This window comes from Marmota flaviventris, chromosome 18, assembly GCF_047511675.1.
Source record: "Marmota flaviventris isolate mMarFla1 chromosome 18, mMarFla1.hap1, whole genome shotgun sequence".
Classification (NCBI taxonomy): Eukaryota; Metazoa; Chordata; class Mammalia; order Rodentia; family Sciuridae; genus Marmota; species Marmota flaviventris.
In genome coordinates this window covers 29,381,768-29,408,629 of record NC_092515.1, presented here as the reverse complement: position 1 = coordinate 29,408,629, position 26,862 = coordinate 29,381,768, and the positions used below count along the sequence as shown (strand labels likewise).

At 37.9% G+C, this 26,862-nt stretch overlaps 2 protein-coding genes across 6 annotated transcripts in view; one reads left to right on the top strand and one right to left on the bottom strand.

Annotated features, from left to right (window-relative positions):
* The window catches only part of Siah1 (siah E3 ubiquitin protein ligase 1), a 29,504-nt gene extending 17,019 nt beyond the window's left edge, over positions 1-12,485 (top strand). For 2 of the 5 annotated variants that reach the window (XM_027938991.2, XM_071605205.1), the window contains exon 2: positions 11,078-12,485. In XM_027938991.2, coding sequence (XP_027794792.1) covers positions 11,080-11,928 — 849 coding nt within the window. In that variant the 5' untranslated portion in view covers positions 11,078-11,079 and the 3' untranslated portion in view covers positions 11,929-12,485. The other 3 variants (XM_027938990.3, XM_071605207.1, XM_071605206.1) reach the window with 3 other exon arrangements.
* A 6,145-nt stretch (positions 12,486-18,630) lies between these two features.
* Positions 18,631-26,862, bottom strand: part of Lonp2 (lon peptidase 2, peroxisomal) — a 94,973-nt gene continuing 86,741 nt past the window's right edge. Inside the window, exons 13-15 of the mRNA XM_027938989.2 lie at positions 23,165-23,372; positions 22,559-22,749; positions 18,631-19,023 (exon numbers count right to left, since the gene is read on the bottom strand). Coding sequence (XP_027794790.2) covers positions 18,802-19,023; positions 22,559-22,749; positions 23,165-23,372 — 621 coding nt within the window. The 3' untranslated portion in view covers positions 18,631-18,801. The remainder of the gene's footprint in view (positions 19,024-22,558; positions 22,750-23,164; positions 23,373-26,862) is intronic.

Below are 26,862 nucleotides of genomic sequence, written 5' to 3'. Positions count from 1 at the left end.
CTGGTGCCCTCTTGTCCTCCCCTCCCCCACCACAAATAATGAAAGTGCAATTTTATTTCCTTCAGTCAGACATTAAAGAGATTTGTAAATATGTAAAACATCAACACTTTTCTTGATGTTATGAGAAGCAGTTATTTTTTCATAAACATTTTACATGTAGTAGGCATTTACATGTTATATGAAAGGAAATGAGGGGCTGGGGCTATAGCTCAGTACCAGAGCGCTTGCCTAACATGTATAAGGCACTGGGTTTGATCCTTCACACCACATAAAAAAATAAACACATGAAATAAAGGCATGCTGTCCATCTACAACTAAAAAAAAAAAATAGTTGTTTAGAAATATTTTTTAAATTTCTTTGGCTTAAATTTCTAATAAGTACCAGTACATATAAAATACATAAAAGATCTTCGGGGTACTCAGTAATTTTCAAAAAAGAGTTAACTGACAAAGGCAAATCAAAAAAAGTAATTTTAGTAAAATCAAAGTAATGAATTAAAACTAGTTTCTCAGGCTGGGGCTGTGGCTCCATGGTAGAGTGCTTGCCTAGCATGTGTGAGGCACTGGGTTTGATTCTCAGCACCATATATAAACAAATAAAAATAAATAAAGGTCCATCAATAACTAATATAAAATTAAAAATAAAAACTCTGTTTCTCTTAGAATATAAAGCAAAAAACAAGATGGAAGGGCTTGGTATGTGGCTCAGTGGTAAAGTGCTCTTGGGTTCAACCCCTGGCACCAACATAAATAAATAAATAAGCTTTTTAAAAGGTTTCAAAGCGGGCTGGGGATGTGGCTCAAGCGGCAGCGCACTCGCCTGGCATGCGTGCCGCCTGGGTTCAATCCTCAGCACCACATACAAACAAAGATGTTGTGTCCGCCAAAAACTAAAAAATAAATATTAAAATTAAAAAAATAAATAAATAAAAGGTTTCAAAGCATTTCAGATTTATGGATGTTTAACCTGTACCTAGATGTTCTAATGAAAAATTCTCCCAAAGAAAAAGGGTTCTAAAGCAACCTAAAAAGAGGGAAGGGAGGGTAATAGCTTCAGACTATGAAAACTTTTCTTGCGGCATAATGGTTGACCAGAAAATGGTACAAGTTTTATTCTGGCAGGTGGGAAAAGAAAAATTTTTACTATAATAGTTCCCCTGTATCTATAGTTTGAATTTCTGAAGTTTCAGTTAACTGTGGTCAACAAATATTAAATGGAAAATTGGGGAAGTAATTTTACATAGTACATGATGAAATCTTGGTGTCCTCTTTGTCTAGTGTATCTACACTGTATGTGCTACCCACCCATTAATCACTCAATAGCCATCCCAGTTGTCATATGGACTGTATCAGATAGTCCTTCCAGTATCACAGTGCTTATTATGTTCAAGTAATGCCCCAGAGTGCAAGAATACTAATGATGGCAATTTATATATCTTAAAGAGAGGTTGTAAAGTGCTTTTTTTTTTTTTTAAAAAAAGCAAAAAGGTGGAATTTCTTAAGGAAAGAAAAATTATAAACTGAGATTAGGATATATGATAAATTGTTTTTCATAGGTATATATGTATGGCTGGGTGAGAAATGTAGGTTTCAGCACAATCTGCAGTTTCAGACATCCACAGTAGTATTACCCATGGATAAGGAGGACTTACTTTATTAACAAGTTTTTGTTTGAGGTACTAGGGATTGAACCCAGGGGTACTTTTACCACTGAGGTTTGCCTAGCCCTTTAAAATTATTTTTAAAAATTTTGAGACATGATCTCACAAAGTTGCTTAAGGCCTTGCCAAATTGCTGAGGTTAGCCTTGAACTTGTAAACCGCCTGCCTCAGCTTCTGGAGTCACTGGGATTACAGATGAGTGCCACCACAACTGGCCTATTGTATTAACATGTTAATGGACTGTAATTGTTTTGGGAAATGTTAGTGTAGTGTTTTCATTCTTGATGTTATTATAGATTAGATTTATAGTAAAAATATAAGGATAATAGCTCGTAAAACTGAAATTAGGAAAGAAACCAATGCTGTCTTTTAGAACTCCCCCCGATTGAACCCAGGAATAAGAAAACTACATTCCCAGTCCTTTTTGAGACAGGGTCTTTCTGAGTTGCTGAGGCTGGCTTTGATCTTGGGATACTCCTGCCTTAGTCTCCCAAATTGCTGGGATTACAGGCATGTGCCCCTTTGTCCAGTTTGTTCAGTATTACTTACTGCTGGAGTGAAAATGTGGTTGTATTATTTTGTATTCCCACCAGCAAATTATGAGTTCCAGGGTTCCATATGCTTACTAGCATTTGATAATGCCAGTTACTTTAGCCATTCTTTAGAAATACTAATACTAAAGTTTGAAGAATGTATTAAGTTAATGGCAGATTCTCCTTTGGCCAAGAAAAGACAATTGGGAGGGGGTTGAGGACCCAAGGTGATGGTTTACATATACATTTTTTAGTCTGTTCTCAGTGTCCTATTGACCTGACCCGACCAATTTATATAAGAAATAACTGCCATGGCATGGTGTTTAGAAGGAATCTCTTAAAACTTACCATAACTACTTCTTATCTCCATCCTTCCAGAATGAAAGGATGACTATACTTCCTTTGCAGAGAAAATGGAAAATTGTCTGATAGAAACTTTGATCTACAACGTAAGGTAGACAGACATACTGTCTCCTTTGATCTATGGAAGAAGTTCCCTCTTCTAACAAAGTCTAGTCCCTCTTAAGTTTAAAAATCTTCATGTTACCAAGAACTTGCTCACATTTCAGTCTCTTCCTGTATACTGGGCTCTTAGTAACATTTACTCTATTGTAGTCTCTATTATTTGAAGAAATAAAATAAGCGAAAGCTTCTCTGGACTTTCTAGCCATCACCTACACTTCTTTTTACAATCATACTTCTCAAGTGTTAGTCTCATACAAATCCCCTTCAACCTTTAGTGTGACTTCAACTCTAGTCATACTTCCAAGGTTGGTTTTGCAGAAGTCACCAGTTACCTCCTTCATTTTGTCTGGATTGTTAGTTACTGTGCCATTAATTAATTTCTTACCATATGATTAAAAAAAAATATCTATGTAGTTATTTATACCTTGCTGTGTATAATAGGAAAAAACATTTTCCTACTTTTTTAAAAAATTTAACCTCAGATGTGGAGGGTCCCACACTTACGAGGCAACTCTTTAGCAGATGCCAGTTGGGTTTCCTGTAATTCAGTTCTGACATTGTCTGCCTGAAGTTAGATCTCACAGGTTAAGCTGTCAGGCCAGTAAGACTCTCTTACTTCCAATGACCTTTGCAAGTCCCAGGTTGTAAATTGGTATTCTCAGGACTCCCTCTTCCAGTGTGATAATTTGCCAGGAGGGCTCACACATTTCAGGGAAACACCTTACTTATCGTTTACCCATTCATTTTAAGTGATATTATGGAGGACACAAACAATCAGATAGAATAGGGAAAGGAATGTGGGAAGGGGAACCGAGCTTCCCATGCAACACCCTCCAAGCACTTCCATATACCTGCAATCTGGAAAGCTGTCTGAATCCTCTGTCCCTGTTTTTCTATCCGGTGGTACTGGGGAGGACAGCCCAGAGCCTCAAGCATACTCACCATTGAGCTACATATCCCCCCCTCCCCCAATTAATGATCCTCCTGACTTGACCGCCCAAGTAGCTGGGATTGCAAGTAGGTCCCACCAAAGCAGCCTTCTTTGGGATTTTTATGTAGGCTTCATATGTAAGCATGATTGAATAAATCATTGGCCTTTTTAAAAACATTTATTTATTCTAATTTGTTACACATGACAGCAGAATGCATTTCAATTCATAGTACACATATAGGGCACGATTTCTCATGTCTCTGGTTGTACACAAAGTAGAATCATTGGCCTTTGATCAGCTCCTCTCCCTTTTCTGGAGATCAGGATGATGGGCTGGGACCGGAAGTTCAAATTTTTGAAAGACAAGGTTGTTTCCCTTTGCAACCAGCCCCTGTCTTGAGGCTTTCCTGGAGCCACCAGTCATCTTACAAGCATACAAAAAGACACACTTTGAAGATTACAAGGATTTTAGGAGTTGTGTGCCAGAAAAAGGGACTAAGATCAAATATACATTTATTATAAATCATAGTATCATAGTTGCCAGAGTTTTTAATGTTTACGTTCTAATTTGTAATTATAATGCCCACAGTTTAGTGTCCTGTATTTAAATGGAGTCATAGACTTTAATCCTTTTTCTGTAGGATCACCTTTCTTAAATGACTTACTTTGATTAATCATCTGATTGGCTTGATTTCTCATTCATTTTCTTAAGATGTAAGGTTCATGGATGGGGTATTATGTTTGAATTCTTGCATGGTTAACATGTCTGCTCTTTGTCTTTCTTTTTTCTAATTACAGGGATAATTCATTTTCCCTGTAGAATATAATAAAGCATAATTTATCCTAACATTGCTGCATATCTGTGTTTTTCTTTTTAAATCCCTGTTTTCTCTTTGTTTTTGAGGTTCTATCCTCTCCTGATTTTTCTCTTCCCTTGTTGGTTCTCTTTAGTTCTTTAGGCTATGCTGCTCAGTAAGGCCTCCATGTGTGGCATTGGCCACACCTAGGAGCTTGTTAAAAATGTAGAATATCAGGTCCAGCTTCAGACCTACTAAATCAGAGGCTACATTTTAACAGGATCCCTCGATGATTAGTAAGCATAATAAAGTATGAGAACTATTAGACTCTAACTCTTTAATGAAGAATCTTTAACTGTTGGGATTTGTCTTATTTTAGTCAGGCTTCTCTTCTCTGTGACTCCAAATCTCCCTTTTTACCTTTTGTATATCAATCTTTTTTTTTTTTGGGGGGGGGTTCTCAGGGATTGAACCCAGGGAACTTTACCATTGAGCTATATCCCCAACCCCTTTTCTTCTGTATTTGAACTTAGTTACCTCACAGACTTCTCATTCCTATTATTATTTTTGTTATTTTGGTGCTGGGGAATGTAAGGTTGCTTTACCACTGAGCTACATATATCTCCAGCTCTTTTTATCTTGAGACTGGGTCTTGATAAGTTGCTGAGGCTGATCTCAAACTTGTGAGCCTCCTGTCACAGGCTCGCCAGTAGCTGGGATTATAGGTGTATGCCAGTTGTATTTTATTAACCATATTTCAGTATCTAAGTTTAGTGCTTGAGTTTTCAGAATTATCAGGAAAAATGAAACTTTTAGGAAAATGTACAATTAAAAAATTTTTCTCCTACTGCTTTGCTATGGTTTGGGAAACTAAAAATATATTTTATAACAATGTTTGATTTTTAACTTTTGGCATTTAAAACAGCTTGAAGCTGTTATTTTTAAGGAGATTTGCCTTGATTTTGTCAGTGCCTGAGAAGCAATTCAGTCTTAAAAATAGAAACAGTGTTTAACATTATAATTTAACAAACATTTTTGACATAATACCTATCATAATGTCAAATAAATGTAGAAAACACTTTTTTCCCAAAAAGGAATTCTGAGAAAAGAAATTTTTTGGTGTGGGGGGGAGAGTGGGTACTGGGGATTGAACCCAGGGGTGCTTAACTACTAAGCCCCTTTTAATATTTCATTTAGAGACAGGGTCTCCCTGAGTTGCTTAGGGCCTTGCTAAGTTGCTGAGGCTGGCTTTGAATTAGCGATCCTCGTGCCTCAGCTTCCTGAATCATTGGGATTACAGGCGTGCGCCAGTGGCCTAAATGTTTTAATGAAGTTTTATTTAACTCATATTCCTAATGCAAAATACAGATTCCTAACTAATAACTATTATTTTTATTAATGTTTTTTCCCCCTTCTTCTGTACTAGAAATTGAACCCAGGGCCTCTCACATGCTGGGCATGTGCTCTAACACTGAGCTATTACCCTCCACCTGTAACTTCATTTTATAATAAACATTAAATAGTTTCTAAGAATAATTTTGGGGAAGTAAAGGTGGTATAGCAATATTTGCATCCTATCTCTTACTAAATTAAGAATACTTTTTTTTTTTAATCAATTTGACTGTTTTCAATCATGATCATTTTCTTCTTAGGGGTGGGAAATGCAGGGGATTGAAACCAGAGCCTTGTATATACTACAAGCCTGTGCTGTACCATTGAGCCAACCCTAGACTAATCTTTATAAAGCAAGTTTTCCTTTTGTCTCTTTTAAAAGGAAAAATAACTAAAAATTACCAGTATCATGTCACAGATAACTCATTTATCCCACCCAGACTTCCTGATTTCTTTTCCTATCCCATTTTCTGTTTGTAACTTGCTTTACAATATATGGTGGTCCTTTTTCCATGTTCAACTTCATTTCTCCATTTAAAACTCTTACAGATATTTGTAAAAGGAAGAGTTTTCCACGTGGAATTAAGAATAAAGGATTATTTCCATTTAAACTTTATACCAAATTGGGCTTGAGATGTAAGGTAGATTAGTACTGTTGCTAAATTTTGGATTTTCATTAATTTTGTATTCTATAGACTTAGTAAAATACAGTTTTTGTGAAATTTTCAGCTCTTTTAAAAATCATTGTAAATAAATATTCTGCCTAATTAGGAATTAGGATTTGTTGTGCTAAATAAATGAGTTAAAATGGTGGTTGAGCTCAGGCAAACATGTTTGATCTCAGGTAAATAAATTATTCTGTAATATGTACCACCCATTATATACATAAACTACTAATCTCAATTAAGCCAGACACAAGTTATTTGAGGCTGGAAATATCCCAGTTTTACAACTGATGAAGTGATGGAGCCTGGATATGACTTTAATATACTTTTGTCTTTACTATCTTGAGGGATTTGTACATACCTTAATGGTTTTCAGACAGTGCTGCAAGACACCGTAGTCTTTGGGGGTCTGGTAATCAGGCACCAACCTTCACTCATTTTAAGCATTTGGGTTCCCTGGTATGTTTGGAGGAGTTTCTCTGCATAAAATGTTTGAAGTCTCCTGTTCTAGAAACCCAGGATCTAGGTAGAATGAATACATGTTAGACTATAAAAAAGCACAGGCAATAGTAATTTGCCCCAGGGGCAGACAGTATCTATTTTCAATTATATTTTTGTTCTTACAGATGTTTTGTGTAGCCTAATATTAAAATGAGTTTGAGGCGATTGAACACAGTATTTATAGGGTGGGAAAGTGGTTAGAGTTGAAGTTTGTTGCTGAAAGTTGGTAATGTACAATTCCCTGCATTGGGTTCACTCACTGCCAGGTCTTGGTAAGTTTAAAGGCTTCCCTCAGCATGATGTAATGACAGGTTAAACCTCTGAACACTCGAGCTGATGCAATGCATATCTGAGGCTCACAGGACTTTATGGGGCAAGGGTAATGCTTGTTTAAAAACAAAACAAGCTACTCCTAAGCTTAATGGGGCCATTTAAGATGGCTTTCCCAGAGTGGGAAGAAAATATAATCTCGATTTGGAGGTTCAAGTAACGAGTTTAATGTGTCTTTAGTGTTTACTACTCTCACTGCAAAAGTCTTTTCACAGAAAGGCGGGGGAAGTATAAATTATGCTGCCAACGGGAAGAAATGAAGTGAGTTAGAATTGAGGAAATACAGTAGTTTGGTAAAACTGTCGTTATTTGGTAAATACTGTAGGATGAACTAGGAAGAATGCGAAGAATGCTTTTACTGTGTGAAAACGTGAGTTTTCAGGATTCACTTGGATGGTGCACTTCACGTAGAGAACAGTGTTTGTCCGGCCACATTCCTTATTCCCTGGGTAGTTCTTTAAAGAAATTGCGGATACTCTACCGTTTCGACCAACAAAAGTCAGGCTCTCCCTAAACTTCAGTTGGTGGAAATGCTGAGGACGCTAGGTGGCTGGCCTGGTTGGAGCTGGGGAGCTGTGGGCCGCCCTTGGATGTGGGCGGGGCCCTGGGCATGGCCCCACCCTCCTGCGCCGCCCCGCCCCCGCACAAGGAAGCCGCCGGCCGCCGCCCTGGGCGCGGCAAGCCCTGGGCCGGTCCTGGGTTCCCGGAGTTGGAGCCGGCTTTCCCAGATGTGGCCCGGTTACCAATGGCTCTCCCTGTGGCTGCAGCAGATTCGGCGGCAGGAGTGCCCTTCCAGAGCTTGCTCCAAGTGTACTCCGGCTCCTTGAGCCAGCGCCGTGCACTCTGCAGCTCCGGCCCGTCACTCGCGTTTAGTGGGAGCGCAGTCAGTGGAGCAGGGGAAGACAAACTTGTGAAATGGATGAAAGCTTAGGCTGCTGCAGAGGACAGCTCGGCCATAGCTCCGAGTTTTGGAGACAGGCGAATTTGAGCTCACAGGGAGGTGTGGTCGCCTCCTGAGGACCGAAGGCCTTCATTTTTCCACCTTTGTAGCCTGTGCTTCCCAATGAGTGTTTTAAGAAGTCCGACCTCACAGTCTTCTGTGCTTAAGACCAGGAGGTGGCAAGGAAGGACTTTTGTTACAGATTGTCCGTTGCTGCTTGGGGAAACGCAATGCGCTGCCTGACTTCTCATGACGGGAAAGCCTACCTTACCCTTTTTGTACTCCTGGAGGGGAGTCTTGCTCACATGTTTACCCGCAGCTAGGACAAGGAAGAGAAAAGGTATTGATGTGAAAAGACTGGGTTCCTGAAACTGAAACTTGAAAGCTGTAAATCAGTGAAATCTGGTGAAAGGAATGGCCGCAGCATGATTTACCTCTTTCTGAGTATGGCAGTGATGTTTCATTTAAGCTGCTATACTTTTCTCTTTAAATCACCTTCAGGTTCTGTCACGACCTGGGCCGTTCTTGGTTCCTGTTGCAGGGCTGCTGTATGATTGGGATTCCTTCTCTGGGTCAAGAAGGAGCTGGCTTCCACCTTTGAAGCTTTGGAAGGTTTTAGCAGTTGCTATCCTTTAATACCTCCATTCATGAGAAATAACTGTCTGCATTTCATTTGTTTTTCACATTTTTAATAGGAATTAAAGTATGCTTTCTACAATGTTTGCAAAGTAATTTTATCATGCAAGCTTGAGCTATTGTGATGATAAATGTTTTGCCAGGTTAAGGAATTGAACAAGTGTTTTGTTTTTTGTTTTTGTTTTTTCTCAGTAGCTGTATTATGTTAAATACAAACTGAGCTCACTGCCTTTTGTTGTAAATAGGTGTTTGGTTTGGTAATTTGAAAGGTAATTGGGGGCTTAGACTGTGCCCAAAGAGCCACTTTTGCATTATTGTGTTGCTCACATAAGTGAGCAGCATATAATGGACTACTCAATAGGCACAGAGCATACAAGAAGGTGTTTTGGGTAGTGCTCAGCCCATTGTTTTACAAGTGACATAAAATGGATAGATCATCATACACCCAAAGAATTTATACAGAGGGACACTGGATTATAGGAGAGCTCCTTTATAGTCCTTTTGTCAGAACAGCTGGATTACTTCAGGTGATGCGAGTTGATTCATGTTTTTGTAGGCCTGTAGGATGAGCCACATTATGATGGAATTCGGTTATACTTTGTGTGTGTGTGTGTGTGTGTCTGGTGTCAGGGACCAAATCCAGGGCCTCACACATGCTAGATATTGTCAGTGTTGTCACCACACTTGTTTCCCTTTAGCATATTTCTTTTAGTCACAAATGAATTAATTTTTTCACACCCCTCTCCCCATTTATAGTGTCTGTTGGTAACCACTTGAATAATCAGTAACCCAAGTTGTATTTACCTGGTCACATTTGTAACTACCATTGTTTCTTCAAAGTTCTTTGCCACAGATTAATGATTGTAATTGAGAGAAAACATTAAATATGAAACATGAATTTTTTGAAGAAACATACCTTAGTATAGTAGTTGCTGGGAGTAGTACACTCTTAGGATACCAGCAGACTGATCTTGTATCACTCCTAAGACAAATGATGACCTGCCATATCCCAGCAGAGGTAGATTCTTGGAAAAGATACCCTGTTTTGTGTATATTTGATTCATCCTGACTAGTTAGTTACATTATTGATCATCTCTTCCAGATGACATTTATCTGAAAAGTGATGTTTGTTATTCTCCTGATGACTGTTTCAGCTACACTGTAAACCTCAGGGTACAAGGAACTCATTACCTGTTGACTCCATCCCTCATTCCCCATGCTGTGTGTCTTTCTGTGGTGTTTTATCATCATCCTCCTTTTTTCCTCCACCCGCTTTTTCTGATTCTTCTTTCCTCTTGTACATTGTATCTAACTTATATTGTGGAATGGAAATAGAATAGAATGAAGTACTTTTTCTAAATACTAGACTAACAATTTTTATTTAAGGATGACTCTCCATTTCCCAAGTCTTCCTAACATTTGAGGTGGGCAAAGATCAGTAGGAAGTAGTACTTAGCTGATGTTAGCATTTTGTGAAAGATGTAATAGATGAAGGTGGATAATGAGATGGCAGCAGGCTCTTCCCCTAGTGATGCCTTGTACCCCACTCCCAAAATATACCTGTAGAGAAGATGCTGTTCACCACTAGGGAGAGTCAACCTGATGATCTTTGGCATATGAACCTTATAAGACTTACCTCCCAATAGCTGATTCAGAATTGGAAAGAGACGGCTTTAGGGACTCTGAGAGGACAAAGTCAAATCCAAACATTTGAATATGCTTAAGGTCCTATATTATATACAGGTCTCTTAGTTGTTTATGGTTCAGTTTCTCTTTTAGCTTTTCTTATTATATATACGCTATCCAAAGATAATTTTTAGTACTTTTACTTTAAAAGGAATTTAAAATATGCTCTGAAATATTTTGAAAAGGCTTCGTCAGTGTTTAACTCCTAATAACAGATGCACATTTAATAATTTATTTTGTTTTTATATATGCTTTAAAAAATATCTTTGGTTGTAGATGGACACAATTCAATACCTTCAATTAATTTTTATGTGGTGCTGAGGATCGAGCCCAGTTTCTCACACATGCTAGGCAAGTGCTCTAGTACTGAGCCACAACCCTAGCCCCTATATATGCTTTTTAAACCCTAGTTTATTCCTTTATCTCTTTGCTCACAGTAAATTTTGCATGAAACTTCAAAGTTTTTCTGGCATGTAAACATTATTTATAAAACATAAGTTGTAATTATTCTTCCATTTATTTTTTTATTTTTTATTTCAGAGATGAGCCGTCAGACTGCTACAGCATTACCTACTGGTACCTCAAAGTGTCCACCATCCCAGAGGGTGCCTGCCCTGACTGGCACGACTGCATCCAACAATGACTTGGCGAGTCTTTTTGAGTGTCCTGTCTGCTTTGACTATGTGTTACCACCCATTCTTCAATGTCAGAGTGGTCATCTTGTTTGTAGCAACTGTCGCCCGAAGCTCACATGTTGTCCAACTTGCCGGGGCCCGTTGGGATCCATTCGCAACTTGGCTATGGAGAAAGTGGCCAATTCAGTACTTTTCCCTTGTAAATATGCCTCTTCTGGATGTGAAATAACTCTGCCACATACAGAAAAAGCAGACCACGAAGAGCTCTGTGAGTTTAGGCCTTATTCCTGCCCATGCCCTGGTGCTTCCTGTAAGTGGCAAGGCTCTTTGGATGCTGTAATGCCCCATCTGATGCATCAGCACAAGTCCATTACAACCCTACAGGGAGAGGATATAGTTTTCCTTGCTACAGACATTAATCTTCCTGGTGCTGTTGACTGGGTGATGATGCAGTCCTGTTTTGGCTTTCACTTCATGTTAGTCTTGGAGAAACAGGAAAAATACGATGGTCACCAGCAATTCTTCGCAATTGTACAGCTGATAGGAACACGCAAGCAAGCTGAAAATTTTGCTTATCGACTTGAGCTAAATGGTCATAGGCGGCGATTGACTTGGGAAGCGACTCCTCGATCTATTCATGAGGGAATTGCAACAGCCATTATGAATAGTGACTGCCTAGTCTTTGACACCAGCATTGCACAGCTTTTTGCAGAAAACGGCAATTTAGGCATCAATGTAACTATTTCCATGTGTTGAAACGGCAATCAAACATTTTCTGGCCAGTGTTTAAAACTGTTGCATTCAATTTCACAGGAGAATAAGGCACCCATCTGCCTACCAACCTGAAACTCTTTTGGTAGGTGGAAGCTAGACACATGAAGGTAAATAAAAAGAAAGGCTGTTAAATACAGGAAACAGTTGCATGTAGTAACACTAATATATTTAAAAATAAGTCAACAGTAAACCACTGAAAAAATATATATATATATACACCCAAGATGGGCATCTTTTGTATTAAGAGAGCAAGCATTGTAAAATAATTCTGACTTTTGTGTTTGTTGTAGATTGATTGTATTGTTGAAAATATTGGGTTTTTTGTTTTATTTTTGTTCTTTTTTGCGTGTGTGTGTGTGTGTGTGTGTGTTTAACTGACAAGCCATCTGAGTGGTCTTGGGCCACTGCTTCTCCCTTTGTGAGTCAATACATAGTGCTGCTGGTTGTTTTCTTTTTTTTTTTTTGGCTGTGTGTGTGCATTTGCTAATTTTTATTAATTCTAGTTTTTCATTAAATAAATTTGACTTTCTTTTCTGTAATTTCAGGTTTTTCCTCACTTTTTTTTGTACCTTTTTAAAGTTAGTGTCTTTTTGATATGCGTAATTGTTTATGGTAAAGTTTGTGTTCAATACATATTTTTCCCCTCATTAATCAGTTTTTTAGAAATATTTTAAATTCAGCTATTTTGTGAAGATATGAGTCCCAGAAAGGAAAGGTTACATCAAAGAAAAATTATCAAAAACTATTTAAAGCAACTATAAGGTGGTCTCTTTCTCTTCTTTCATCCTCTTTTCCAGTCGAGTCATACCTTCCAGCTTACTCTGAAAAGTTAGGGAATATATTCTGATTTATATAAACACTGAAAAAAATCAGGCTTTTTTCCTTCTCAAATATCTTGGACAAATCACATGTTTAGAAATTTGTTCTTGTATTTATTGGTTTTGCAGAAGAAGGCATCATCATACACAGTATTTGTAATTAAGAGCAAATAATTTGTTTAAAAAAAAGGCAGTTTGCAAAAAAATATGTTTTTGGTCTTTTATAATTCTCATTAAAAGATTATCTGGCAAATTAAAAAAATCTTAATGTGTCTGCTTCAGCTGTAAGTGTGGTGAAGTCCAGAGTCATTTTCCTGTTCCATTTTGTGCTTTAATTATACAGCAGAAAATACTGTGCTGTCACTCTGAAGTGTGGCAGAGTTTTATTCTAAGTGCAGCAGGAGCCAGGCATGTGGCCTCTGGACTGCCCCTGGCTTCCCTCATCCCCCCATCCCCCCCCCCCCCCATGTTTTGATTTTCCACAAGGAAATCCACAGAATTCAGGAGAAAGATTGACTAAAATTTTTAGCTGATCACTTTTGTCCCCTTAAAAACAAAAATTAGTTTTTGGTATTTCATAGCTCTGCTGGTTAAGTATCTTGGCTCTGCTCCACTTATAGCTGTATGACCTTGGGCCCTAGTTTCCTAATGTCTAAAAAGGGGTTACATCCTAGTAGCTACCTCACAGGGTTAAATAAGACACAGTAAAGTTACCCGATCAATGCTTTGTACATATTGTTGCTGGGATTATTATTTTTTTAAAAACTCTTGGTACTTTATAATCATTGTTTCATTAAAACCTCAGGTTTTGCCTGGTGTGGTGGTGCAGGCCTATAATCCCAGTGACTCGGGAGACTGAGGCAGAAGGATTGCAGTACTTGGCAAAACCCTGTCTCAAAGTATAAAATAAGAGGAGGACTGGGGATGTGGTTCAATGTTTAGGCACTCCTGGGTTCAATCCCTAGTATTAAAAAATTAGAAGCCCTCAGTTTTTACTAATTCAAGTAAATTTAGGTAAATTTTGTATATGTTTGACAACTAGCTAGTAAAGCTGACATTTTTATATTTTATGTTTCAGTCATCATTCTACTTTTGGTCTGCAGTGATGAGCTCTAAAGCCACATTGCTTTGGTCCATTTGAAAATTTGGTTTATTAGGTCTAGCTCTTGTTCTTGAATTGTTATAATAATAATAATGAATGGTTTCTATTAATTTCCCTACCCCTTCTTTGGGTGTCGTCTTTCACATTTTATGGGGTAGATGTAGGTAATATTCTATTATTTTGCTTTTATATACTTTTTTTTTTCCTCATGATTTTGGGGCTCAAACCCAGGGTAGGTAAGTGCTGTACCACTGAGCTACAATCCCCAGCCTGATCTATATTTTTCAACTAGAAATTGTCTATTGGGTTGACATGGACCGGTTTAGTGTGTTAGTGATCATTGGAAAGCCTTTTTTTCCTTTGCTTTGATTTTTATTATGTATTACTTATGTTTTTTTTTAACACCCACATTTCTGCAAACTAAATTTTCATAAGTGGCTATAGATTGCTTAGCTCTCAAATAGTAGTATATGTCCCCTCCACACAAGAGCTCTTTTTATATCCAGGAATCTCTACAATGATAGAATTATATTTCATTCAGATTCCTGAATGGAAGAATTGGTAAGTAATCCAAATTATAAAAACTGAATGAAACTACACTATACCTGGGGTCAGTCTGTGACTGCTGACAAAAGTTAAGATCAGAATATAACTCAATGAGTAGAAGGTATGAATAACCACCTGGTACTGTGGTTATCTGTATGGGTTATACAAGGAAGGTAGACAGTGTTACAGATTGAACATTGTGGAGGTTCAGAGTACCAAGGATTACCTGGTGATTTACAGTAAAATAGATCATTTACCAAGAGAATTTCACATTATCTAAGTGTGGCATCATCCAGACTAAATTGTTTGATACTTACCAAGCACCTAGTAAAATCTGGTGGCATACATTATTGGGCTCTAGACTTTAATTGCCTGAACTGACTTTTATTTAATCTCTGTCAGGTTCTTCCGTAAAATGATCTAATGGTATCTACTGGTGTAAGTGAATGAGGTGGGGCTTATCATTTGGCCTGGCTCTGTAGCCCAGTGTCTTGCTTAGCTACACATTTTCCCTATCTTTATACAGATTGAAGCAATTTCTTTACATTTTAGTTGTAATGTTCTGAGGCCTTTCTAAATTCTGAGATGCATTAACAAATTTGTAGAAATTAATGTAAACAGTGGTATGAAAGAATGCTGGATTTTGTAAAAGTCACATTTTGACAGGCTTGCACTATTATGTAAAGACTAGAATTTAGCCTGAAAAATTTCAGTTCCCTGGAAATGTGCTGATAATATTAGATTTGAATTTATTTAACATTTTTTAGTAACGCTAAATAGATTGAATAACTATTCTTTAGTTCGTTAAGTACAGACTATGTTTCAAATAAGTGAATTTTTATTGCGAATAAAGCTTTTCTTAGAATTAAAATTACTTTGATACAACTGTTTTAAAACCTCTCAATGACCAGTCAATTGCCTGTTATTTATTTATTTAGATATTTCCAATATTTCCTTCCTGTTTTGGTGCTTTTTTAAAAATAAAGAATATATTCTTTGTAGGATTCACTACATGTTAGTAAAACAAAACAAAATAATGAGTGTTAATATTGGATCATGAATCAAATTGGTGACTGTAGTCTGATTTCTTCTTTTTTTTCTTTAATTCTGAAGTTTTCACAGGGCAAAGCTCAAATACAGCTTTTCATTTTGGCCAAAGTAATGTGAGTTTGAACATGTTTTTTTTCATTAAAGCAAAACAAGACTACATGATGTTTACATCTAATAATCCCACTTAAACTTTGGGTTTTAGAAGGAAATTGACAAAATTAACTTTTGTGACTTAATATCAAAGACTCTTAATAGTAAGGCTTACCTCATTTCAGTAATAAAGGAAAGTAATAAGTCCTTTTAACTGGGCAAGTTGATTACCTGACAGGGTGACTTGGGTAGGGGCATGTGTTACCTAGTACTGGAAGCTTGTGTTAGATACCACTACTGATGACTGTGTCCAGATGGGAATCAAAATCCTCTTACCTGAAGCAACCAAAACCTATCAATTAGAGGTGTTACTAGAAATGAAACTCCTTTGTTTCTAAAGAGGATCTGTGTTATGGCCAGAATGCAATTTTTAAATTTTATTTTTGTGTTGGGGGTGAATCCAGGGCCTGTGCTCTACCATTGAGCTACACCCCCATCCCAGAATGCAAGTCTTGATTGCTATCAGAAGAAAAGGAATTCATTACATGTTCTAGAACATAACACTGTATGCCCACTACTCGTTTAAAATTTCAGGTGTTTAATATTCACAATCATGGAACCTTACCTATGGTCACATATTTGCCAGATGATAAATATGCAGTCTTTTTCACTGAATTTACAGGTAATCAAGTGATTAAGAATCTCAGCCTCTGATGCATGGTTATTCATGGTAAGGTTTAAACAGGGACCAAAAAATGGGTAGTAAAAACTTATACACTTCTATTAGAAATATAAAATTGATAACCAAGGCCTTAAACCTTTATTTAGTTTTAATACCTTAAGAATTTTAAAAGCCTATGCATTAAAAAAATGTGGTTAAATACATAGATCCCAAGGTTAACATTTTCAATATGAAGTCTAGCTTTTTGTGATACAAGGAGGTCTTAGAGTAACAACTAGTAAGCTCTGAGTATCTTGTAAATAAGTGCTAGAAAAAGATACTCAGCTCACAAGTTGTTAGGGAAATTTGAATCAAAATACTATTGTCACACTCGTTAGGAAGGCTATTATCAAAGTGTTGGCAATGAGAAAAACTGGAACTTATGTGCATTGCTGGTGGGCATGTCAAATAGAGCAGCCAAGATGGAAAAGAAATTTGGTTAAAAAGTTCGGATTATATGTTTTGTTTGTGGTGCTGTAATAAAATACTGCAGACTAGGTAATTTATAAAAGACAAATTTATTTCTCTCAGATCTGGGGACTGGGCAAGTCCAAGATTAAGGCTCCAATAGCGTCTGAGGGCCTGGGTCTCTGCTGCCGAGAGGGAGTCTTGTGGCTGCTTCTGCACGTGGGGGAAGGAACCGAAGGGCAAAAAGAGTCTAGCTGGTTCCCTTGAGCCTTTTGTAAAGTCTACTAAATCCATTCATGAGACAGCCCCCGTGACCTCATCAATCACCAATACTTGGTTAGGTTTATGCCTCTTATTAATAGTATAGTGACCAAATTCGGCACTTAAGTTTTGGGGGACGTTCAGGTCACAGCACATAGGAGCCAGCAATTCCACTTTGGGTAGACACCCGAAAAGAAGCACATAGCAGGGTTTCCCATGGGTACAGTTTGTGATTAAAAAAAAAAAAAAAAAATAGAGTGGACAGTAGTTATACTGTGAATGTCATTGATGTGCCTGAATATTTAGACATTTAGAAATGGCAAACTTTTATTTTGCCCAATTAAAGAGGCAAAGAAACAATAACTCAAATTTCAAACAAACATTGCCTTCTTCCCAACTAACCAACATTGCTAGAGAAAAGTCTCACAAGGGGAAGACTGTCGATTTTCTCAGAGATTTTTTTCAAAAGGGAAGACATTTTTAAAGAGGGCACAGAGGGGTCCCGGGTGTTGTACACAAAGTTCAAATTGCATATTCAAGACTAAGGAAGAATACAGAGAACCTGAGTTTTACTACTTGTTGTTGCCATTCTGGGTGGAATGAGGCAGAGCAATTTGGGTGTGGATTAGCTCCCTCTGGTTGCTGAAGGCAAATTAACAGTCCTGGCATGTTTCTTTTATCCCCTTGTGTGAGATGACTGCATAGAAATAAAATTACAGTAGTTGATAAGATAGTCAATGAAGTGTTTTTGAATGTCCTGATGATCTTTGTTTCCCAAACTAAGTATTGGGAAACTTTCAGACTTCATTCTGATCCAGAAGTTAAGGGGATTGAACCCAGGGAAGCTTAACCACTAAGCTGCATCCTCAGCCCTTTTTACATTTTATTTTGAGACAGGGTCTTGCCAAGTTGCTCAGGCTGGCTTTGAACTCTCCATCCTCCTGCCTCAGCCTTCTGAGCCACTGGGATTACAGGCATGCACCCCTGCTCCCGGCTCTCTTTTGTAATATAATATTTTGATTCTAAAGTTCAATACTGGTTGGAATAATAGTTAAAATTGCTTAATGTTATTTTACATTTAATCTTCACAGTAATAGTGTAGTAGGTACCACTAGTTACATTTCACAGATTCGAAAAGGAAGATAACAAAAAGTTTACACAGCTAGAGCCTGCCTTCATAGTTACCCACTACCTTGGACTGAACACAGAAGATAGGGATGGGAAGTAGACAGACTTTGGAATTGGCACAAGCAAACTATCAGAAGTGAATTGCAGAAGACAGAATTTGAAGCCTTTATTCTGAAAAACTATTCCTCAAGAGGGATAGCTGTGCCTCCCTCTGAGGACTGAACTTTCTTTCCTGAGACTATAGGCACCCAGGGCCAGGATGTTTGTTTTCCGCAAGGACAAATAGTTGGCTATATTTTTCATCTTTTCAAGTTCCCCTTCTAAGTGATTGGTTTCAGGATCCAATAAAGCCTACAGGTGAGTCTGCTGAGGGTAATGGTTTACACCAGTGGTTCCTGAAGTTGACTGTCAGAATTACCTGGAGGGCCCCATGTCCCCAGAGTTTGAGTCAGGTCTGAACTGGCTCTGAGAATTTTTATTTCTAACAAGTTCTCAGGTAATACAGATGCTTGGGTTCTGTGGATTACACTGAGGACTAGGGATTCCACTGAAGACAAGGATTCTACTTTTATCAGTTTATTAACAGATCATGTTTTCATAATAAACATTAGCCACTAGTTGAATGAGGTTCATTACTCTTGTGATTACTCTTATTGATGTGAATAAAATCGAACTTGTCAGTCTCTTTCAGTACTTCCAAACATTAAATTCTAACAAGTTAAGTTTGGGGCCTATAACTTGCTATTTACAAGACCAGGTCTGGTCTTGACAGTAAAGCCACCGTCAAAAGCTGCATTAAGAACTTCATCCAGGCAGCTTGCTGTGACAAAACTTAAGTCTTGTCGTACATTGCTTGGGATTTCTTCAAGGTCCTTCTCATTCCTCTGAGGAATAATGATTTGCTTTAATCCTGCTCTGTGTGCTGCCAGAACTTTGTCTTTAATTCCACCCACCTGTAAGGAGAGAGAACACTTTTTAAGGTTTGTGATCACCCTCAAGCTGTGAAAGAAACTATAATCCAACTTTCTTTCACTGAATATAATTAAGACATCTGAACCATCTTCCATTTTAATAGAATAAGCTAGGAAGCCATTAAGGTTTTTAAAAAGTGACCTTTTTCTTTCTGTTACATTGAATTGTTTTAAATGAGAGAAAATCTAAATTTTTGATAGGGGTGGGTGGGTACCTCATTTATCAACAATTCCTTTTTTATGGCCAAGGTTAACATACTCCATTTTGTAATAACACCAACCTTCAGGTTTATTCTGAAAAACTATATATAGCATTATTTTGACCATAAATACTGTTCTTAGTAAATGGATAAATGTTTGAAGACATAAATATACTTAACTTGATTTAAATATCACACAATGTAACATGTCAAACATTATGTGGTATCCCATTAATATGTATAATTTTCATAATCTTTATGTTAAAAGTGAAATTAAGGGGCTGGGGATATAACTCAGTTGGTAGAGTGCTTGCCTCGCATGCACAAGGCCCTGGGTTCAATTCTCAGCACCACACACACACACACAAAAAAAAGATGTGACTGCCAAAGGAGGAAAAATAATTTAGAAATGTTGCCTCAGAGCTTAGTAAACCAGGACCTCTGTGTCACACTTCATGAAGAAAATATACCTCTAAGCTATTTAGGCAGTTTTAAAATAGATCCACAATCAATGGTCCCTTCACAAAAGATGGAGTCTTAATTCCCCTCCCTTTGAATGTAGGCCAGGTTTTATGACTCCTTTACAAGAATAGAGTGTGGTGGGAGTGATGCTATATAACTTTCAAGGTTAAGTCATTAAAAAAAAAGCACTTCTACTTGGATAGATCTCTGATCACATCCCCCAGAGCTAGGCAGCAAGTCACCATGTTTGAGGTCACCCACACAGCTTATAGAAAAGCCTGTAAGGTGGGGATCTGGGGTCTTCTGCCAACACCAGACCTAATTTGCTAGACATGTGCATGAGCTACCTTAGAAACAGATCCAGCCTTATTGACGGTAAGATGAGAGACCTTGAGCCAGAAAAAAGTGGCCAAGCCTCTCCTGAATTTCTGAGCCATGGGAATTTTAGAATAAAAAATATTATTGTTTGGGGGTGATGTATTATACAGCAAAAGATAACAGAGCTCTCGGTCACACCACCTACAACAGGTAATCCCTAGAGACTGCACTGGGAGCTCTCCAGCCATCTGCTCTATCAGGCCTTCCTGCACTACTGTCACCTTCCCCTCATGATTCTACCCCACTGCTGTCCTCTGAAGTTTCTTTCATGCCACCAGAAGTACACTCAAAAGTACCTTCTTCAAAAAGTATGTAAGATAAACAGATTCCATTTGCACAAAGGAAAAAGTCTATTTTGCTTTCATACTTCATAGTAAGGCCATGGACACAAGACTAAATTTAAAATAATTTTCACTCAGTTTTAAAGGTACTGTACATCCACTGTCACTTATGACACCTTTATCCTTAGTGATCTGCAAAGCCAAGAGGATGACATCTTCCTGGTTGGTACAGGTCCTTCAATCTGAAGATACCTTCAATTGGGGGAATGTTTCATTTTTTCTTTGACAATTTGTTTAATTCCACTTTCCTCTTTGCCATAATATTACTATTAGGTGCTGGATCTCTCAGATTGTTTTTAACTATAATTTTCACTTTGTGTGTGGGGGTGGGGTGGGGAGGGGGTTCAGGAGGAGACTGGGGATTAAATGTAGGGACACTGAGCTACATCCCCAGCTCTTTTTTGTATTTTGAGACAGGGTTTCAATAAATTGTCCAGGCTGACCTGGAACTTGAGATCCTCCTACCTCAGCCACCTGAGTAGCTAGGATTACAGGTGTGTGCCACCATGCCCAGTCTAATTTTTTTCAGAGTAGTTCTTCAGCCAGTTCTAAGTCTGGACTTTTAAATCTGACAGCTTTGTCTTCTGTTCTTAAATTGTTTTCTTCAGCCTTAGCAGGTCTTTTAAATGTCACTGCTTTCCTTATGTCTCTTTGTAATAGTTTAAAATTGAAGGCTTACTCAAAGCTGTGGCTCCTCAGCTAGACATGGGGAAGTCTTTACATACGTGCATTGTTATTTGCTCTTGAGGGGAGGGAACCATCCATGTAGGAGGCCTATTTGTTCTATAGAGATTTCAGTGACTTTCTTGTTCTCTTGATCTGCATCTTTTGGCTCTGAATGAGGCTTTATCTGCATTTCTGCTGGGAGGTGTCTCTACTTCCAATTCTGATTCATAAGCCAGGACACATCTATCTCCCCAGAAGTTGGGTGAATTGTCAGTTTATCACACCACTGGTTTTTGAGTATTATAATTTATTCTCCTTTATTCCTTGCTTAGTAGTCTACCATGGACCAGGAGACCAAAGTAAGAGTTTGTGGTCAATAAAGCCCCTCTCATTTCCTTTAGTAGCTCAGCTAATATGAACTACCACTTTATAGTATGAACTATAATAGTTGTTGGTTAAGGAAAAGAAAAGAGATGAGTGATTCTTTTTTAATTGAATATAGATATACAAATACACCATCATAACAGTTTAGAATATTACCTAATTGAACTTTTAAAAATTGAGCAACAGAGAGCATTTCTAATTGGTTGCTTTGTTGTTGGGGAATGAATCCAGAGGCCCTCTACCACTGAGCTACATCCTCAGTACTTTTTATTTTGAAACAGGGTATGGGTAAGTTGCTTTGGGCCTTCTAAATTGCCACGGCTGGCCTTGAACTTGCAGCCCTCCTGTCTCAGCTTCCATAATTACTGGGATTACAGGCAGGCGCCACCACACCTGGCAATTCTATGATCTATTTTCACCATTACTTCATTAAAGAAGGAGTTTCTCAGAGTAAAGAACATTTCTTTCTCCTCTCAATTTGCTATGAACCTGCTAAAGTTTGTTATAGACTGATAGTGATAACTAATCACTTAAAACCCTAAATACTTTCTCAAATTCTATGCATTTTACCAGTGTTTTTAAATAGTTTAAAATAGGGATGGGAGTTCCAAGACCCAACAAGTATAGAACTTTTTCAAAATTTAACAATTAGATATGGTTAATCCTTAAGTCAGTTTCAATTTTATAGTAGTTGTTTTTCTTTAATTCTATCAACTAAATCTAAGATTTCTATAAGTGGATGGGTAATCTTAAAGGAACTTCAAAAAGTAAGAACTGGGTTTAAAGCTTAAAAACAACTATCCTGTATCATACATGCACAACAGATTTAACAATAGTTAACTAAGAGTGTAAATCTTCATGTGAACTGGTGATATTTCTGATGATCGCACTTAACAAGTCTTTTAGATGGGAGAACATGAGGAAAATTATAAGATGTTTTCTTAATCAAAAGTTTAAAATGATTAATTATAGGTATAAAAATTTAATGTATGCTTAAACCAAAGTGTTTACAAAAAGAAGACAAACCACTATTAATTTAAATTTTAAATGAATTTCAAGCCATATAAGTAGTTTTTCCATACTTACTGGAAGAACAAGACCTCTTAGTGTAATTTCTCCAGTCATGGCTACATCTGAACGTACCAACCGCCCACTAAAAAGTGAGGCGAGACAGGTTACTATGGTAACACCAGCAGATGGTCCATCTTTTGTGACAGCTCCAGCTGGGAAGTGCAGATGGATGTCTGTGTTGTCAAGAAGATCAAAACTTCCAAAAGCTTTAAAAAGGAAAAAACGATTTTAATGTAGAAACATTGAACCTGTTTTCTTTTTATCCTAAAAAAGAAAATCGGACAAGAATGAATGTTTTGGGTAAATGAATCCTTCAAAATATTAATGAATAGTACAATTAGAGTGAAGGTCTGGAAGAATAGATTTATTCTATTCTAAGTAAGATTCAAAACAAAGCAAAATAAAATAGACCTTTTGAATTAGTTTCTAGTTCAGTCCTAAAAATAGGTACTAGGATCCCTATAGGGGTTCAAAAACAGTTCTGTACTTCACTGAACGGTGGAAGTGATAATTTAAAGCTCATCTTAATCTTTGTCATAGAATTGTGAGATGCCTACTGGATCATGATTTGAAGGTGGTTCTTCCTTCACAGCTGTATCCCAAGTATTGCAAGCCACGTACCATTAGTCAGATGGTATTTCTTTGCATTGCTGCGGAGCCAGCTAATAGCAAGATGGGCAGACTCCTTCATGACATCCCCTAGTTGGCCAGTCAGTGTTAACTGACCTTCACCATCCATTCGACTTGCCTCCACAAACATGATTTTCCCACCTAAGGGAGTCCAAGCCAAACCTATTGCCACTCCTGGTTGATTCAAACGCTCAGATACCTTGAAAGAATGAAGAAAACAATCAGTTATGCCAAGAAGTGCCAAGTTATTTTCAGACTAACAAAATCGTGCTATCCTGCAGGGGTCTGCTTTTACCATAGAAGACTTAAGTTATATATCTCAATATACTTATTACCCAGCATGATTCTGAGTCATACTTACCACTTGCTTTCTGGCTTTCTGCCAGAAGAAATACCTAAACTTCCTCTTTGGCATTTATCAGAAGTAATTTGACCTTAAAATATGTGTGAATAACTTTGCTTTTTAAGAATCAGATCTAATTATATGTATTCTAATTTTCAAGAAGCCCAGCAGTCTTCTCTATTGAAATTTCTTTATTAGGCTGTACATATATACATGTACACACACACACTCTCACTCCAGAACCTAACTTCACTGTAGGTAATGATGAATCCATGGAAATAGAAACCCTCTTATTAACACATATTTAGGAAGTATTGGCTCCAGGGGTCAAGTGTGAAGGTCTATATTACCCCTACATTTTATTTCTCTAACACTTACCTTTACTTTCTCTGTTATTGTGCAGAGACACTGTAAAATACCCATTAGTGATATCTTGAGTTCGTTTACTGACTGGAGTTCACTGTGCTGCCTGGCTGCCATTTTAAAATGAACGTGCTGCTCACCCACGTGATAGGCTATATAGGTTAACACACTGAAGTTAAGGAAACACAGAGCAACAGCTAAAAGACAGCAATATTAACTTATACCGTATCTCTTGAACCTGTGAATTTCTTATCCTATGGAAGTAATTCATGGGAGAGGAACCGAGCACAGTATGTCCACCAAGCACTATTCAATAGGAGATTTTTCTACTGACAAGTAACTTTCTCACCAAGGAACAGTAATGTCTGCAGTGTGGGTTTCTAGTTAGAGGATGGATTGCTGCTGCTTATTCCTTTTCCAATGGGCTTGGACAGTGAAAGTCTTCTTTTTAAAGTTTACTCTAGCTGGGTACAGTGGTGCATGCCTATAATCCCAGTGGCTGGGAGGCTGAGGCAGAGAATTCAAGTTCAAGGCTAGCCTGAGCAACTGATCAAGAACCTGTTTCAAAATTTAAAAACAAAAAGGGTGGAGGACTGGGGATGTGGCTCAGTGGGTAGGCACCCCCTGGGTTCAGTTCTTGGTTTTTTAAAAAAATTAATTTGCATTAAACTTCACAGGATAGGTTAAAGCATCAGCTGAACTGGTGCTAGACTACAGATCTCAGTTCCCTCTGACTTTGGCACTTGCAATGTTCTAGATTTATGTGGTGGGGAGAGGAGAGAGAAAAGGCATGTGCAACTGATTTTTCATGCAAAAAATCAGTACTATTTAAAGTGGTCACTAAGTTTTTTTTTTTTTTTTTATCCCCCTTAATATAAAATAAATTTTCTACACCTGAATGACATCTAATTTGGCTCCTTTCTAGGGTGGGGTTAAACAGTCCTGAAGAAAAATTCTCAATATACTAAATCATGTTTAATATATCACAAAAAGTCATTTGATGAACAAGAAAATCATTTTCTTAGAGCTTTATCCTCAACTTATTTGTCAAACAATACTGAAAGGATCCCCAAAGAAGCAGTGATGTGATTCTCCTTGATCATAATGTTGCTTCAAGAAACCAAGCCGGGGCGGGGGGGGGGGGGGGGGGTGGGGGGGGTGGGGGGAAGTAGGATGGTATTTTTATGTAAAGCCTTGACCCAGTGTTTAAGAATATAATTGTATTTAGATCTTGTTATTGCTCCAGTACATAGGAATTATGTAAAGTGTTAAAGCAACTGTATATGTTTAAATTGTGTGTGTTGAAGATTAGGAAAAAAGATAATGGTTATTTTTCCTAAATGAAATAACTTTCTTCTCTCCACCAAATTTTTTCTGAAGTTAATGGCATTTGGGTCACAGTTTTTATTAAAAGCTACATTTTTAACACTGGCACCCCTCCCCCCAAAAAAAGTAGTTTTAAGCTTGAAAAAAAAAAAAAAAGAAAGAAACCAAGCCTGTTTTCCAACACTCATCATCTGCTGGAGCGTCTTGGTTCTTTGGGCAGAAGTGATTGAGAGGCTTTTAACTGGAAGACGGTGGTGTAGATAAGTGCCTATGGCTAAACCAAAAGCATGCAGGCTCACAATCACTATTGTGACTTGGTAGTGAGTGTTCTGATAGATGAGACTAATGACAAATCTGTGGAATTTAATATCAACGGGTTCTACCAAACCTGGAAACTCTGTGATCAAGGCCAACAGGAGTTCTTAAAGAGGAAAGAACATTTAATTCTTAGACTTGAAGTCATATTTTTGAGGGCAGGTGCTCTCACAATGAAACCAGTGCCAGATTCCACATGTTTCTCCTTCAGAAATGATGGCGTACAGACACATATTCTTGTGAGTGCAGGCCATTTTACCCCTCTACAGGAAATGAGTTGTGCTCTCTAGCATTCCCTACAAGGTGGCTCAACACAGTCATTATAAAACAGTGTTCATCTACCAGTCCTTTCCTGTCAGCTTGTATTCCCATTACTGGTTTGTGGAGTCATCAGTTATATTAACCAAGACAGACTGGGGCTTGAAGTTTAGGATGTTTTTTCCGTAGATACCATGGAACCTTAGTACCTCAGTATTTCTGTTTCTCAATATTCTACTACTAGCAATAAGTAAATACACAGACCAAGGAGGCATTTAAGATATTTAAAGAAAACCTAATTAATAATAGGATGGGTCTTATAAGGTTGCATTCTTAGAATGACATCAGTGTTTAAGGAGAATTTGTGTATCAATTTTATACTTCCCTTTCCTTTTGATTGGCTAAAAATAGTGATATTTGATTGAAACAACATTTTTTATGTTCCTTCCAGGGCTGTAGCAATAGTAGCTATCTACCTGATTATCTCTTCGGAGTCTTCGTACTGAGACCACAAGCCTTGGATTTATGAATATTGATTTTTCTAGTTGTGGATTTGTTTTCGTAGCATTAAGGATTTTATTTTTCCAGTACAAGGAACTGAACCCAGGGTCTCATGTATGCTAGGCAAGCACTCTACCACTGAGCTACACCCTAGTCCTGCCACAGTCATTTCTTAAAGCTGAATTGTATAGCCCCGGTCTGCCCTGACTCTTACATTGCTAACAGCTGCTTTAAGATCCTTTCACTAGTCCAGTTGCACGTGCCTGTAATCTTAGGAGGCTGGGTCAGGAGGACTGCAAATGCAAAGCCAGCATGGACGACTTAGCAAGACCCCATCTCAAAATAAAAAAAATAAAAGGGGCTGAGGATGTACCTCAGTATAGATTATACCTGGGTTCAATCCCTAGAACCCCATCCCCCCAAAAGATACTTTAGGGCCTTTTCTTGGCACAGTTGCTGCTTTATGGGGTGCTGGGCCAGACTGGGTCTGTAGCATCAGTGCAGTCTTTTTATTTTTTTTATTTTTATGTGGTGCTGAGGATCGAACCCAGTGCCTCACACGTGTGAGGCAGGTGCTCCGCCA